At 43.8% G+C, this 16927-nt stretch overlaps 1 protein-coding gene across 1 annotated transcript; it reads left to right on the top strand.

The window, feature by feature from the left end:
• The first annotated feature begins 1000 nt into the window (after positions 1–1000).
• Positions 1001–12901, top strand: ARPC3 (actin related protein 2/3 complex subunit 3). Its single transcript, XM_003420302.4, has 7 exons — positions 1001–1162; positions 3730–3829; positions 8243–8319; positions 10061–10129; positions 11233–11359; positions 12045–12139; positions 12607–12901. Exons 1-7 carry the CDS (start codon positions 1157–1159, stop codon positions 12667–12669), a joined length of 537 nt encoding a protein of 178 aa, XP_003420350.1. The 5' UTR covers positions 1001–1156; the 3' UTR covers positions 12670–12901.
• The last annotated feature ends 4026 nt before the right edge of the window (positions 12902–16927 follow it).

The raw sequence follows: 16927 nt of genomic DNA, 5'->3' as shown, positions 1-16927 counted from the left end.
TAGAAGTCTAATAAGGCGCAGTTTGGCCGGAGACCTAGATGAGAAGTCAGCTGTAGGAACATGTGGCAAGTAGAGTGTTCCAGTTTGAAAGGCTGCCAGAAGAAAAGGCTCCAAGGCAGGAAGGAACTTGGCTTACGTGAGGTCCTTTCTAGGAAAGGACTAAAAACTACTGCACTATTCATATGTTCCAGCCATGCAAGTTCAAAGTATTTTGCATGTAATTCATTTAATTGTCAGAAAGCACGGTAGGTACTGTTATTTCTATTTTCAGTTGAGGAAATTGAGGCACAAAGAGGTTAAACCAAACCAAAGGTGTTGCGGTCACGTTGATTCTGACTCAGTGACTCCTATAGGACAGAGTTGAGGTGCCGTGTAGGGTTTCCAAGGAGCAGCTGGTGGATTAGAACTGTCAACCTTTTGGTTAGGAGCCAAGCTCTTAAGCAGTGCACCACCGGAGCTCCATAAAAAGAGGCAACGTGCCCACAGTTATGCAGCTAGTAGATGTTAGAGCTGGAATTCAGACTCGGTGCACACTCAAGCTTGAAAGAATAAATGCGTGATTCCCTTCACTTGTTCTCCAGTTTCCTCATTTTTAAGAGTTCGGCTCATTCATTCAGCACATATTTATAGATGTTTACTATATACCATCAGTATTATGGGCCTGGGGAATAAGCAGGGAACCGAAGGGGCAAACCTCCTTCCTGACGCTTCCGTGGTGGGGTGGCACAAACATCGAATGTAAACTAAATAATAGAATATACAAGGAGTATGAGAAAAGGTGGGAAAGGACAGGTAAGGCGGGGTTGGACTGGGATTGAATTTAAAATAGGGCGGCCGGGGGAGGTTTCACTGAAAAGATGGTATTTGAGCAAAAACAGCAGGTCATTGATTACCGAGATCCTGTAACCCTAAGACCCAACTACCTTTCGCGCGCGCCTTATGCACGCACAACGGAGTCCCTGTCTAGTGCTCAGGCGCCCCCTGGCGTCCCTTCGGCTCCCCGCAGCCGCAACAGCCATCTGCGGGACAGAACGCCGGAAGCGCCTCGCCCTCCCCTTCCGGCTCACTTCCGCCTACCCCGCCCGGGCAGCCAGGCCGGAAGCGCGGCGCTCCAGCAGATAGTCCACAGTTGGGTCCAAACTCGGGCGCCGCGAAGATGCCGGTGAGGGGCCGGGCCAGGGGTGTGGGGAGACGGCGGGGGTTTGGGGGGAGCGGTGAGCGGTCTTGTGCGCGCAGAGAGGAGCGGGCCGAGGAGGGCAGAGAGGAAGCGGGGGCCTGGGGGAGAGCGGAGGCAAGGAGTGGAGGCCTCGGTGCCGGCTTCGGGGCGGCCGGGGTGTGGGATGCGGGGAGCCAGGAGGAGTGGGCCAGAGTCCCGGGCGTGCGGGGAGGCCGCCCCAGCACTTCCCGCCTCTTCGCTCCAATCCCGACCCCCTTCTCGCCCCTTCGGCTCTACCCCCAAGCCCGGCAGAGTTCCTAAAGGCTCGCTGGAGCCGTAGCCAAGGGCTGGGCTTTTTACTTTTCGTTTTTTTAAGTCCAGGGACCGGCTTCTCCTTTTTCCTTGTCAGGCCCACTTCCTCCTCGGCCTGGGGGCGGTCCCTCTCGCTGCCTGTCATCTTTCAGACCCCACTTCCCGGACTCCTCCCTTGTCGCCTCGGCAGTGGCGTCCACCCCCCAGAACCCACTCAAGGCCGGCGCCTGATTTACAAATGCTTCCGTTTTCCTGAGCTTCGAAATGGGAGTAAAAATTGATGAAGGTCTGGTTGTCCTTCATTTCTGACAGCCAGGCTACGGGGTTAAATTTATCGCCGTCATGATCGTCACTTTGCAGATAGGAAAGAAGAGGCTCAGTAACGTGTTTATTCATACAGCAAACATTATTGAGTACTTACTGCATGCTGAGCGCTCTTACAGTAGTAAGTCCAACAAACTCCTATTCTACTGAGGAGACGGTGAACGTGTAAACAGATAAAGGAGATCATTTTAGATAGTGACAAGTGCTGTGAAGGAGATAGGCAACAAGACGGTAACTGGTGAAGGGGAGGGCAGACAAAGTCTCTGTATTATGAGAAGGAGCAGGCCATAATTATAGCTATATATGTTATGAATCCTGTTTAGAAAACTCACAAAAACCGGTTACCAGTCGATTCTGTTCTGACTCATGGCGACCCCAGGTGTGTCAGAGTAGACCTGTGTTTCATAGCGTTTTCAATGACTGACTTTTCAGGACTAGTTCACCAGGCCTTTCTTCCAAGGGGCCTTTACGTGAACTCCAACCTCCAGCCCTTGTGTTAGCAGCGAGTGTGTTAACCGTTTGCACCACGCTGGAACTCCGGGAATCGTCTGGCTACCATTTATTGATCCCCGATGCGTGCGGGGCGTGCCCCCCTTTATTAGTTCCCAGAGTACCGTGGGCGTCGCCTGTGATTACTTATTTAACGTCTGTTTTCTCCATTAGCCTGAAAGCTCTCTCAGGGTGGGGACCAGACTGGTTTTGTATGCCACTGTATCACTATAGGGTTGCTGTGAGTCGGAATCGATTCAACAGCAGTGGGTTTGTTTTTTTTTTTTTTTTTATCACCGTGCCTTGCACGTAGAACCAAAAAAAACTAAACCCATTGCCGACAAGTCGATGCCAACTCATAGCAACCCAATGGGACAGAGTAGAACTGCCCCATAGAGTTTCCAAGGAGCGCCTGGTGGATTCAAACTGCCGACCTTTCAGTCAGCAGCCGTAGCGCCACACTACTACACCACCAGGGTTTCCTGCATATAGAAGGTGCTTAGTAATTGTTCATGGAATGCATGAATGGGGCCCATGTTGTCTTACTTGTTAGAAGCAAAGCAAAGAACCAGCATGCTGACTGCTCTCAAAAATGTGGCTCTCTTTTTCTTCTTTTAACTCACCCCTACCCACTGAAGGGAAACCCTGGTGGCATAGTGGTTAAGTGCTACGGCTGCTAACCAAAGGGTTGGCAGTTCGAATCTGCCAGGCACTCCTTGGAAACTCTATGGGGCAGTTCTACTCTGTCCTATAGGGTGACTATGAGTCAGAATCGACTCAACGGCACTGGGTTTGGTTTGGTTACCCACTGAACATAGTATACCTCTTCTCGTTTTACAAATTGGGAAACAGACTAAGAGAAGAAATGTGACATCTTGGTGAATGACATAAAGCCTGGAAGTGGCAGAGCTGAAAAGCTAGTACTTGGATCCTGGCGAATATTGAACAAGCAGCGATGGGAGACTACCCCTAATTCATATAGCGTTTGCCAATTTCTGTGGTGTAAATACTCTTACCAGCCACCAGTGTGATGTCACTGAACATGGAATTGGGAGAAGATGCACAGTTGCACCCCAGTATATAGTATTTATATCACAAAGATACAAAAGATGTAACTGAGAGCATCAGCAATAATAAAATGTAATAATTAAGAAGTGATCAGTTTAGAGCTTTTTTAAAAACCTACAAAAACCTTTGTTTTAAATACAATTTATTTAATTGTAAGTTTATATAATTTAATTTTTAATAATGGCTGTGTTTAACAACCAGCTTGCAGTATTCCTCAAAATTGGCTCATGAGCTGGTAAGAGCCAGCTCCAGCATACCCCTGCTGCCTTCTTTTTCTCCCCTAGTTAATCTTGGATGGGGTCGCCTTTTTTTTCCTCGTCTGGTCCCATGACATTTGCACTCTTTCTGCTTCCATATTCTTACCTGGCTTGCCATTACAGGCCTACCACTCTTCTCTCATGGACCCTGACACCAAACTCATTGGAAACATGGCGCTGCTACCTATCAGAAGTCAGTTCAAAGGACCAGCCCCTCGAGAGAGTAAGTCTAAATGCTTTTTCATCCCTTTCAGATTTGGGCGTAGAATGCCTGGCAACCCTCTGACATTATCAGATCAAGGCAGTTCTCGTCTCAGTCCTATGTCTCACGTTGCTCCTATACTTCCTATCCCTTGGCGATGCTGTGTTCTAGGCCTTTCATGATCACTGTTAAATGTGTTGCATCTAGCAGGAAACTGTATATTGCTGCTGATTTCTCCAGGATATTTGTGGAGAGGGAAGAGGAAATGTGCTTGATCCTGGCCACTGTTCCTGCCTTTACTGTCAGTTCTCTCCGGCTAATGCCGCTGCCTCTGTAGAATGACAGGTCCCCATCCTTTCTTCGTCATCAAGCTTTAAAAAAAAAAAATGACTTCCCTATCTACATTTACTTCCTTTATCCATTCCTCTTTATACCTTTTATAACATTACTCATCGGTACTCTTGCTTTATTTGATATTACGTCTTTGTTTTCTTTCTTGGTACTCTGCCCCCCCCCCCCGTTTTTTTGGTACTCTGCTTTTTGAAACCGATTTTATTGTTCAGAAAGCCCTATTCTTTTTCATATACTATCTGAGACTCTTCTGACACATTCTGAAATGTCCTGCCAATAGCATAATTTGTATTTTATTAGATAGGATTTCTCTACACCCAGGGCAGAGCCCTGGAGGGTCTGAACTGAGTTCCATTCATGGTTTCCAAGACCGCGGTTATAATACCTGTTTTCTACTGACCCCATCTCCATTCCACTGCCAAACTATTTGACATGACCTTGTCTTAATTTAATTCTTCTTCAACACCAGTTTATTGCTCAGTAAACTTAATAAATTTGGTGAGTCACCACAGTCTTTACTTGATTCCGGATGAAGGAAAAGGAACAGATGGAAAACGACCTGAAAGGAAGAAAAATATGAATGCTTTGGAGTGCAGAGAAAAATTAAGAATCAGCGTTGGCTCAGATTCTTTGAAAAGAAGTATACAGATACCATCTGATACATGCGAAGATGTGCTTGACCGAGGGTAGAATAAATCTAATTACTACCTTTGCAGTTCTTTGTCCCTTAAGAGAGAATGAGACCCTATGAAACCAGATCTTTGTGGTTTCTGTAGACAAAGAATGACTTCATGCTCTCTGCTCAAGGGCTAAATTATAATGGAATTGGATCCTGGAAAAGAGAAAGCCTTTGCTGTATACTAGATAACTGTTATTGTTATGCGTTGTTGCAGTGTAGTGAATTACTGTGGTATGGCCCTTCTAGTCATGGTCTTGCGACCCCTACAAAATGATTGAGTGGAACTATGCAAATAAGATGCTTGTGGTCCACCAAGGGGATTGGACAGCTTGCTAATAATGCAAATAAGATGTATGGAACCATTGTAGGGGTGAGACTGTACAGATAAGGTGCTTGTGGAACCCTTGTAGGGAATTGGTCAGTTTTCCACCCTTTAGGCTTAAAATGAGCCAATCTCAGGCTAAAGGGGAGATCTCAGTATGATAAAGAAGAAGATCCAGGAGTGGAGTGCATTCTTTAGACCCAGGGCCCTTATGCTGAGAACCTCCTAGACCCAGGAGACAGAGCTGTAACAGAGAAGTGGTGGTAGAGACACAGCGACGGATGCAAGACAGTGCAGTGGGTCTCCTGAGCCATGGAGAGAGTCAGCTATAGTGGCTTAGCTGACCTACGGAGCAAGGGAGTGGAGTGCCCTCAGACCAAAGCTTACTGGCACAGTGGGGTGCCTCCAGACACTTATTCGTGGCACTAAAGAGCTTTGTAACACTTGCCCAAGCAGGGCGGAGGCCAGCTGAGGGGCCAAGAGCCAAGAGAGAGGCCTGCCTGCAGGCACAGTTGGGAAGCTGTCCTGATCAAAGAACTGTATCTTGAGTCACTCCTGATGCTGAATTGTAATCTGTTACTTCCCTAACAAACCACGTGAGTGTGGTCTGTGAGCTCTGTGTGGCCACTGCAGTGAATTATCAAACCCAGCAGAGAAGTAGAGAGTGCTGCGGGAGGGACGGCTGGTGTTGGGATTGGTAAAAAGGTTGGAGGGTGAAGGTGTGTCTGACGTCTGCCTCATTGGGATCGGCTTTGAGCTGATGTTGGTCTCGATGCTGTCTCCTCCCCCTGTAAAGTTAGATGAGGAGGTCTGATGATGCCCCCACACCATTTTCACAGCCATCAAGTCAATTTAGATTCATAGTGATACCGTGTGACAGAGCAGAACTGCTTCATAGGGTTTTCTAGGCTGTAATCTTTACAGGAGGAGCCCTACTGGTACAGCGGTTAGGCACTAAACTGCTAACTGAAAGGGCAGCAGTTCAAACCCACCAGGTGCTCTGCAGGAGAAGATGTGACGGTCTGCTTCTGTAAAGATTTACAGGCTTGGAAACCCTACAGGGCAGTTCTGCTCTGTCCTGTAGGGTTGCTATGGGTCAGAACAGACCTGACAGCGAATCACCAGGTCTTTCTCCCGCAGAGCTGCTGGGTGGGTTTGAAACGCCCACCTTTTGAACTGGCAACTTTGGGTTCAGATTTAATCCATTTAGAGTCAACAAGTATCTTTTGGGCATTTTGTGCACCAGGCACTCCTCTAGTTTCTGAACTCTTCCTCCCCCCGAATCATTGCTTTTAGAATAACTGGCTGCTTTCTAGACATTATGGAATCCTCTGAGGAAGTTTTCTTTTTGCAGATAAGAAAATAGATTGCAGGGAACACATGTCTGGAGTTAGAATTCCACTGAAATTCTTCAGCAGGGTGACGAGCTGGGACCTAGATAACCGAATGGCAGAATACCGACACTTCGGAGTTACTTCGCGCTTCTGCTCTGTGAGAGGGATAGCAGTCATGGACACGAAGTATAAATAACTGTCTCGGCATTGCTGAAACCAGCTGCCGGATACCAGGGCCCTGGGATTCTGACCTTTTTAAAATAAGAAAAAGAAAACAAAAAATTGCCAGAGAAATTGTGTAATGAAATCCGTCTTTGTCAAACAGCATTCCTGGCCTTTCTCAGCCTCTAGCCCCCTAGAACAGCTTGTACAAACATATGGTCGAGGTTTCAAAAAAAGGAAGATGTCCATCTGAACCCTAGCAACTCCCAAGCGACAACTTATGTTTTTTTTTTCCAAAACCATAATATATAAATTCAAATAAAATTTTATTGATATTTTTTATTTTCAAAAAGCGTTTTGTTCAAATCAGCCTGTCTGCGTTTCAGTCTGTCTTTAGAAACGCGTCAAGAGATGCCTAGAATGATTTTCACCAAATGTTAATAGTAGTGATTTCTGGGAAATGTTTTTTTTTTTTGTATTGTTTGAGTGTATTTTCCTAATGAACATGTATAATTTTAATAAAAACAATAAAGCTAAACACAAGCCACATGTTTATTGTTTCTAAGGACATCACATTTCAGTAGCTTTGTTTTATTTTATCCAATCCCAAAATTATTGACAGTTGAACTTGAATTTTTTTCCTGTTTGGCTTTTTTTATTTTAATTTATTGAGTGATGGTAGTATAACATAAAATTAGGCATTTTTAAGTGAACAATTAGGTGGCACTTAGTACATTTACCAGGAGCCCTGGTGGCACAGTGGTTAAGCACTGAGATACTAACCGAAAGGTTAGCAGTTCGGACCTACCAGGCGCTCTGCAGGGAGAAGGTGCAGCAGTCTACTTCCCTAAAGATTTACAGCCTTGGAAACCCTATGGGGCAGTTCTTTGTGCTGTAGGGTCACTGTGAGTTGAAATTGACTCAACAGCAGTGGGTTTGGTTTTTATTTTTAGTTCATTCATAGTGTTGTGCAGCTACCACCTCTATCTAGTTCCCAAACATTTCCTTCCCCCCAAAAAGAGAACCATACCCATTGTAAGCAGTTGCTCCCTGTTCTCCTCGCCCTCCAGCCCCTGGTAACCACCAGCCTGCTTCCTGTATCTGTGGGTTTGCCTGTTCTGGAATTTCATATAAATATGCCAGGAATTTCAAACAATGTGACCTTTTATGTCCGGCTTCTTTCGCTTAGCAAAATGTTTTCAAAGTTCATCCATGTTACAGCATGTATCAGTACTTCATTCCTTTCTATGGCTGAATAATACCCCATCGTATGTGTGTGCCACCATGTGTTCATCCATTTGTCTGTTGGCGGATGGGCTGCTTCCATGGGCTGTTGTAACTAGTGCTGCTATGAACCTGCACGTACATATACTTATCTCAGGACCTCTTTTCAGTTTTGGGGGATACATACCTAGAAGTGTATACCACCAGCAGTGGGTTTTTGGTTATACCTAGAAGTGGAATTGCAGGTCTTATGGTCATTCTATATTTAACTTTTTAAGAAGCTCTTTATAGCTTTTTTAGATGTTATGTTTTGCATTTGGCTGATGTTCTCTGGCCCCCCCCCCCACTTATGTCTCATATAGCAAAAGATACAGATATTATAGATGAGGCCATCTATTACTTCAAGGCTAATGTCTTCTTCAAAAACTATGAAATTAAGGTAAGTTACAGAGCTTTTAATATTTAATTTCATTTTCTGATGGGAATAATGTCTATCTTACAGTCAAGGTTCCTGTGCCCAGTAAATGGAAGAGAAGAGGATTGTGTGATTTTTACAATCCAAAACAGTGCCTACTGTTAGACTCTGTGTAAATATTACTTTCTCTTTTGCCCTCCAAAGCCTATGCCAGAGGTCAGGAAACTATGGCCTGAAGGCTGCCACCCGGGGCCTACCACCTCTTTTTGGTAAATAAAGTTTTATTGGAACGCAGTCACGCTCATTTGTTTAAATACTGTCTATGGCTGCTCTCAGGCCACAAAAGCAGATTTGAGTAGTTGTATCAAAGACTCTCTAGCTCACAGCATCTGCCGTATTTACCGTCTGGCCCTTTACAGATGAAGTTTGCCGATTCCTAGACTTAACTTATTCAGCCTTAATTACGCACCTACTGTTTTTTTTAGGACTAGTCCAAAGCCACCAAAGAATCCTATATGCTGTGTTATTTTTTATATCCTTCTGTGTTCTGGGCCTAAGGCAGAGAAATAAACAAATGACCCTGACAGTACCCTGAAGCACACACTTCTTACTCCTGCTTCTTAGCTCCTGTGAGGAAAAAGATTAAGGAGAAGGTTGAAAGGAGGTGACAGAAAAGGAGAGGGAAATTGGAAAAAAAAAAAGTTTTCTAAGCTCCTGCTATGAGCAAGTTACAAGGAATGTCAGTGAATTTTCTTGATAATGTTCTAAAATATAGAGCTTTAGTCTGTGTGCCAAACTTTGACCTTTTAGAATCGACTGGTATGTGAATTTTTTATTTGTAGACTTTTAGGCTACAAATTGTAGTCTAGATATCCTGTACTGTTAACAGAGTTGTATACCTCACACAGGGCATGAGTGTTATGTGTGGTTTATAATGTATGTAAATAAATATAATTCTGCCACCTTCCATTCACTCCCCAATGTGATGTGGTCTTAAAAATAGGGAAGTGTGATTTTGTTGTTGTTGTTGTTTTTTAACTATAAAGCTGTGTGAAATTTGACCTGAAGTGCATACCACATTTGATCCACTTCCATTCATTGTCTCCACATTTTCCTTTTGGGTTGGCCAAGATATTGGGCTGCTGGAACTGCTCAAGAACAAATCACTTGTGAAATAATTGCTTCCTCCTTTAGAGGAGTGAATGTTCTTGTTCTCGGCAGGGATCCTGAAGTGAAAGGGGCTTTAAAAATCAGTCAAGCATATGGTGTGCCTCAGATCTTCAGGCAGCTTTATTGATTCTCCTTCCTACACAGAGTGAGGGGCTCAGCTCCTCAGGAACTAGAGAGAAAGGAGCCGAGACCGACCTGAGCAGCCACACAGCCCAGGGTGGAAGCTGGGGGCTGCCTCCCCAGAGATGGGCAGAAAGGGGGCTTCAGAAGGCAACGGATTTGGAAAAAGAGAGTTTTTGATGCTGCGTTGCTGCCGCTGTGGTTAGCTGCCTCAGAGATGATTCTGACTCATGGCGACCCCTTGTGTGTCAGGGTAGAACTTTACTCCTTAGCATGTTCAGGGGGTGATTTTTCAGAGGTGGATTGGCAGGCCTTTCTTCCAAGGGTAGACTTGAACCACCAACGTTTCGGTTAGCTGCTGAATTCTATACCCTTACAGTTTCCGTAGATAATCAAAAGAAAAAGCTTGGATTCATTTATTGAACCTAACTTTTAAGTTTTCATCAGGACTGTGTTTTGTTTTTTCCCCCTGTAGAATGAAGCGGATAGGACCTTGATATATATAACTCTCTACATTTCTGAATGCCTGAAGAAACTCCAGAAGGTAACTAAACTTGGGTGATCATATACCAGGACGTTCAGTTACTAAGAGGTGTTTACCCTTCTGGCTGTCTGGGATTTGTTGAAACTTCGAGGACAAGTAGAAAATATTTCCTCTAAGTCCATGACTTAGAGCGTGGACGTAAGAGGTCAACCTGAATGCAGTCCTGCAAACTCCGAGTGTCCTTGACTAACAACATAAGATAGTGGTGTTTTAAGGCTCTAAATGTACCTTCCCAAAATGGAAATCTTTTTTTTTTTTAATTGTGTTTTATGTGAAAGTTTACAACGCAAATTAGATTCTTTTTGAAAAATTTAGTCACAAATTGTTTTGTGACATTGGTAGCAATCCCCGCAATGTGTCAGCACTCTCCCCCTTTCCAAACAGGTTCCCCTTGTTCATTTGTCCAGTGTTCCTGTCCCTTCCCGCCATCTCGTCGTTGGCTTTGGGCAGGTGTTGCCCATTTGGCCTCATATGCTTGATTAAGTTAAGAAGCACGTTCCTCACCTGTGTTCGAGATAGAACTCTTGACAAAGAAGTTCTTTTTGAGTCCTTGGGTTGGGAGTTCTTAACCTGGGGTCCAAGGATAGAATTCAAGGACTTAAGTGAGGGAAAAAGCGACATCTTTCTCTTCGCTAACCTTGAACGGAAATGTAGCAGTTACTTCCGTTATTAATGTAGGCACCAATGCACTGTAGTGTTAGCAATACCCGTGACTTTGTTGCCACTAGAAATCATGATATTTTCCTATGACATTAGAGTTAAGGAGATTTTGAAATTTTGTTTACACTCATTGCTACTTTAAAATTATAGTAGTTATTAGGCCCACTGCTAGGTCTCCTTATTTAGTTCATTAATAAAGAGGCACACGTATGAGTGTGTCATGAATTAGGTCTATGGTTTCTGTTGTAATTCGATGTATTTTATTTTATTCATTTGAAAGCATTAGTCTGAGAAGGGGTCCATAGGCTTCACCAGATTGCCAAAGGGCACAAAAAACATGAATAACTTCTACCATAGTTGCTTAGACTAAAAAAATGCAGTGTAAATACTATCCTTTTCCCTGGAAAACAACCCGCGTAAAAAAAATTTTTTTTTTTTTTTAGTGCAATTCCAAAAGCCAAGGCGAGAAAGAAATGTACACCCTGGGAATCACAAACTTCCCCATTCCTGGAGAGCCTGGTTTTCCACTTAATGCCATTTATGCCAAACCTGCAAACAAACAGGAAGACGGTAAGCACGGGGTCCCTTCCCTCTCTCCACATGTGGCCGAGAAGATTTCTCCACGTGACATAAAACTTTGTACCTTTCCTCCTTTTCTTGCCTCTGCTGCTGTGCAGACCGAGAGTGGGATCGTCAGCACATAGATTATCTTATTAGTCACTTTCTTGAAAGATTCTTGGCAACAAGTACAACATGCAGAGAATCTTTTGGGCCAAAATAAACCCAGTTATAAAATCCTTTGGCCTGTCACTTCTGTTTGAATGTACAGAAATGTACTGGGCATTGTCTGGAGCCTTGGTGGCTCAGTGGTTAAGAGCTCAGCTGCTAACCAAAAGATCAGCAGTTCGAATCCACCAGCTGCTCCTTGGAAACCCTGTGGTTTCCTCTGTCCTGTAGGGTCCCTGTGAGTCGGAATGGACTGGAATTTGGGCCTCCTGTAGACCAACAGGAAACCCTGGTGGCGTAGTGGTTAAGTGCTACAGCTGCTAACCAAAGGGTCAGCAGTTCGAATCTGCCAGGCGCTCCTTGGAAACTTTATGGGACAGTTCTGCTCTGTCCTATAGGGTCGCTATGAGTCGGAGTCAACTCGACGGCACTGGGTGTGGTTTGGTTTTTGTTTGGTAGACCAACAACCAGCATGTGTGGGATGTTTTCTTAAACATAATCTTTATGTTCTACTTCCTGCTCGTTTTAGAAGTGATGAGGGCGTACCTCCAGCAGCTGAGGCAAGAGACGGGACTGAGGCTTTGTGAGAAAGTTTTTGACCCTCTGAATGACAAACCTAGCAAGGTAAGACCCTCTCCTTTGCCTATTTAATTCATAAATGAGTTTTCGCCCTGTAGCCACCGTTAAATACACTAAGGTACGCCAGTGTGAGAATACTTGTAGTCTCTGCATTACCATGTCACTTAACTTTGAGTACGCAGCCAGTACATAGTACAGATTGACAGACTCAAACTGAACAATGAGTTGCACACAGTAAAAAACCCCTGGTCATATGTTCTTAAGTCAGAGCATTGTAAACCCACAGAGCAGGATTTTTTTATCTTGCACGTATTATGTTTATTTTGTTCTTTCTTTGAGTGACTCGTGAGTCTAGAAAAAAACATTTTCCATATGCTTGCAAGGAGTTTTCACGTTAGGGCTGCCAGGCTAGTAAGAAATTTTGTTACTAAATAAGTTTGAATTCTGAACTTACCCTTGAAATTGTGATTTGATCCCATTTATTTATTTTTTTTGTTCGCCCCCCTCAATAGTGGTGGACTTGCTTTGTGAAGAGACAGTTCATGAACAAGAGTCTTTCAGGACCCGGACAGTAAGGGGAACCTGGGTAGACTCTGGCTCCACAGCCGCGGGCAGCCTATCGCAGCAAGATGTACACAGTCCTTTTCCTTTGTGTCGTAAAGCTGTATACGGAAGAGAGAAGAAAGCACGTCTTTACTTGAGAAGCTCTTTATCGAGAATTCGGGGAGGTCATGGAAGGATAATTTGAAACTTGTTTTGCAGTTTTAAGCTGGTGCTTAGTAAGTGATAATAAAGGCATTTCGCACATTCTGTGTCTTTCTTTATTGCTCACCTGTGACATTCACTTAAAATTTGGGGGGGATACCCTTCACATACCGTAAGACTCACCGTTTTAAAATGCCCAGTTCAGTGGTTTTAGTGCAAAGTTTTACAACCCTCACCACCGTCTGATTCCATTTTTATCACTCCCGGAAAGGAACTGCATCCCCTGAGCCGTCACTTGCCATTCATCCCCAATCCTCTCCCCAGCCCCAAGCAACCAACCAGTAATCTACTTTCTGTCTCTGTGGATTTGCCTGTTAACAGAAATTTTTGTAAGTGGGATCGTACAATACATGGCCTTTCGTGTCTCTTCTTTCACTTAGTGTAAGGTTTTCAAGATTCATCTGTGGTGTATGAATCAGCACCTCATTCGTTATCACAGCCAAATGATACCCCGTCGTACGGACAGATACATTTTGTTCGTCTGTCAATCAGTGGACATGTGTGGTGGTTCCAGTCCTGGGCGTGATGAATGCTGCTGCTATGAACACTGATGTACAAATCGTGTGTGAACATGTTTTCAAACCTGGGTACGTACCCACGATGGGAATTGCTGGCTGACTCAACGTTTAACTTTTTGGAAAACTGACAAACTGGTCTTTACGGCGGCTGCATCCTTTTATGTTCCCACCAGCAATGCGGAAGGAATTTTCCTCGCCGAAACTTGTCACTGTTCATCTTTTTTATTACAGCCAGCCTAGTGGGTGTGAAGAGTTCCTGGCGGTGCATGGGTAATGTGCTGGGCAGCTAACCAAAAGTTTGGAGGTTTGAGGCCACAAAGAGATAGAGGAGAGGCTTAGTGATCTACTTCCGAAACAATCAGCCGTCGAAAACCCTACAGAGTATAGTTCTCTGGCACGCACGGGATTGCCATGAGTTGGAATCAACTCCACGGCAACTGATCTTTTAGTGTGTGTGAAGTGGTATCTCATTGTGGTTTCGATTGCCCTAATGACCGGTGAGGAAGCCCCGGTGGCATAGTGGTTAAGTGCTATGGCTGCTAACCAAAAGGTCAGCAGTTCAAATCCATCAGGTGCTCCTTGGAAACCTTGTGAGGCAGTTCTACTCTGTCCTGTAGGGTCGCTACGAGCCAGAATTGGTGGCAATGGGTTCGGTTTTTCTTGGAATGACCGGTGATGTTGAGCGTCTTTTCATAAAGCTTGTTGGCTGTTCGCACATCTTTCAAGAAATGTCTGTTCAAATACTTTGCCCATTTTTTAATTGAGTTGTGAGTTTTAATAGTTGTAATAGTTCTTTATATATTCTGGATATGAATCCATCATCAGATACCTGATTTGCAATGCTTTCTCCCATTTTGTGGGTTGTGTTTTTACCATCTTGATGGTGTCTTTTGAAGCACAAAGGTTTTTAATTTTGATGATGTCCCATTTGTCTATTTTTTCCTTTGGTCACTTTTACTTTTGTTGTTCTATCTGAGAAGCCATTGCCTAATCCAAAGTCTTGATGATTTATGCCTATGTTTGCTTCTAAGAGTTTTATAGTTTTAGCTCTTACATTTAAATCTTTAATCCATTCTTATTTAATTTTCACATATGGTGTCCGTCTCCATTCTTTTGCCTGTAGATATCCAGTTGTCTCAGCACCATTTGTTGAGAAGACTGTTGTTTCCCCCATTGAATTGTCATGTTTGTCAAAAGATAAATAGATAGTTTAAGTGTATGGGTTTATTTCTGGACTCTCAGTTCCACCCCATTGATCTATATTGTCTATCCCTATGCAACATTCACTTCCATATTTGGCCAGTTTCTAATATTTAAGAGGTTTTCATTATTTGGCTGACAAAAGTGGCTATTATGTGAGGTTTCCCAAAAACTTAGGGGACCACGTATTCCCTGGTTTGTTAAGGTTGTTTAGATATTTCAGGGGGTGCCTTGAATCCTTTGACTATAAAGTTATCGCACTGCTATCTGTATTGCACCTTTACATACTAGGGCTTTTTTTTTTTTTAATTAATTTTTATTAAGCTTCAAGTGAACATTTACCATTCCAATCAATCTGTCACATGTAGGTTTACATACATCTTACTCCCTTTTCCCACTTGCTCTCCCCCTATTGAGTCAGCCCTTTCAGTCTCTCGTTTCGTGCCAATTTTGCCATCTTCCCTCTCTCTCTATCTTCCCATCCCCCCTCCAGTCAAGAGTTGCCAACACACTCTCCAGTGTCCACCTGATTTAATTAGCTCACTCTTTATCAGCATCTCTCCCCCCCCACTGACCAGTCCTTTTCATGCCTGATGATTTGTCTTCGGGATGGTTCCTGTCCTGTGCCATCAGAAGTTCTGGGAAGCATTGTCTCCGGGATTCCTCTAGTCACAGTCATACCATTAGGTATGGTCTTTTTATGAGAATTTGGGGTCTGTATCCCACTGGTCTCCTGCTCCCTCAGGAGTTGTCTGTTGTGCTCCCTGACAGGGCAGACATCGATTGTGGCCGGGCACCAACTAGTTCTTCTGGTCTCAGGATAATGTAGGTCTCTGGTTCATGTGGCCCTTTCTGTCTCTTGGGTTCTTAGTTGTCGTGTGACCTTGGTGTTCTTCCTTTGCCTTTGCTCCAGGTGGGTTGAGACCAATTGATGGCCGCTTGTTGGCATTTAGGACCCCAGGCGCCACAATTCAAAGTGGGATGCAGAATGTTTTCATAATAGAATTATTTTGCCAATTCACTTAGAAGTCCCCTCAAACCAAGTTCCCCAGACCCCAGCCCCTGCTCCGCTGACCTTTGAAGCTTTCATTTTATCCCGGAAACCTCTTTGCTTTTAGTCCAGTCCAATTAGGCTGACTTTCCTTGTATTGAGAGTTGTCTTTCCCTTCACCAAAAGTAGTTCTTATCTACAGATTGATCAATAAAAAGCCCTCTCCCTCCCTCCCTCCCTCCCTCCCCCCTTTGTAACCACAAAAGTATGTGTTCTTCTCCGTTTTTTCTATTTCTCAAGATCTTATAATAGTGGTCTTATACAATATTTGTCCTTTTGCAACTGACTCATTTCGCTCAGCATAATGCCTCCCAGATTCCTCCACGTTATGAAATGTTTCAGAGATTTGTCACTGTTCTTTATGGATGCGTAGTATTCCATTGTGTGAATATACCACAATTTATTTACCCATTCATCCGTTTACGGACATCTTGGTTGCTTCCAGCTTTTTGCTATTGTAAACAGTGCTGCAATAAACATGGGTGTGCATATATCTGTTTGTGTGAAGGCTCTTGTATCTCTAGGGTATATTCCAAGGAGTGGGATTTCTGGGTTGTATGGTAGTTCTATTTCTAACTGTTTAAGATAACGCCAGATGGATTTCCAAAGTGGTTGTACCATTTTACAATCCCACCAGCAGTGTATGAGAGTTCCAGTCTCTCCGCAGCCTCTCCAACATTTATTATTTTGTGTTTTTTGGATTAATGCCAGTCTAGTTGGTGTGAGATGGAATCTCATCGTAGTTTTAATTTGCATTTCTCTAATGGCTAATGATCGGGAGCATTTTCTCATGTATCTGTTGGCTGCCTGAATATCTTCTTTAGTGAAATGTGTGTTCATATCCTTTGCCCACTTCTTGATTGGGTTGTTTGTCTTTTTGTGGTTGAGTTTTGACAGAATCATGTAGATTTTAGGGATGAGGTGCTGGTCTGAGATGTCATAGCTGAATATTCTTTCCCAGTCTCTAGGTGGTCTTTTTACTCTTTTGGTGAAGTCTTTAGATGAGCATAGGTGTTTGATTTTTAGGAGCTCCCAGTTATCTGGTTTCTCTTCATCATTTTTGGTAATGTTTTGTATTCTGTTTATGCCCTGTATTAGGGCTCCTAGGGTTGTCCCTATTTTTTCTTCCATGATCTTTATCGTTTTAGTCTTTATGTTTAGGTCTTTGATCCACTTGGAGTTAGTTTTTGTGCATGGTGTGAGGTATGGGTCCTGTTTCATTCTTTTGCAAATGGATATCCAGTTATGCCAGCACCATTTGTTAAAAAGACTATCATTTCCCCAATTGACTGACACTGG

Source organism: Loxodonta africana, chromosome 19 (genome assembly GCF_030014295.1).
Source record: "Loxodonta africana isolate mLoxAfr1 chromosome 19, mLoxAfr1.hap2, whole genome shotgun sequence".
Classification (NCBI taxonomy): domain Eukaryota; kingdom Metazoa; phylum Chordata; class Mammalia; order Proboscidea; family Elephantidae; genus Loxodonta; species Loxodonta africana.
Note: the sequence above shows the minus strand (reverse complement) of the source record. Positions and strands in the feature narration are given on the sequence as shown.

Excerpts from the sequence above, each read along its gene's own strand:
- ARPC3 (XM_003420302.4), top strand. Across the intron at positions 10,130-11,232 it reads GCCTGAAGAAACTCCAGAAG|TGCAATTCCAAAAGCCAAGG; the intron begins GTAACTAAACTT and ends TTTTTTTTTTAG. Across the intron at positions 11,360-12,044 it reads TGCAAACAAACAGGAAGACG|AAGTGATGAGGGCGTACCTC; the intron begins GTAAGCACGGGG and ends TGCTCGTTTTAG.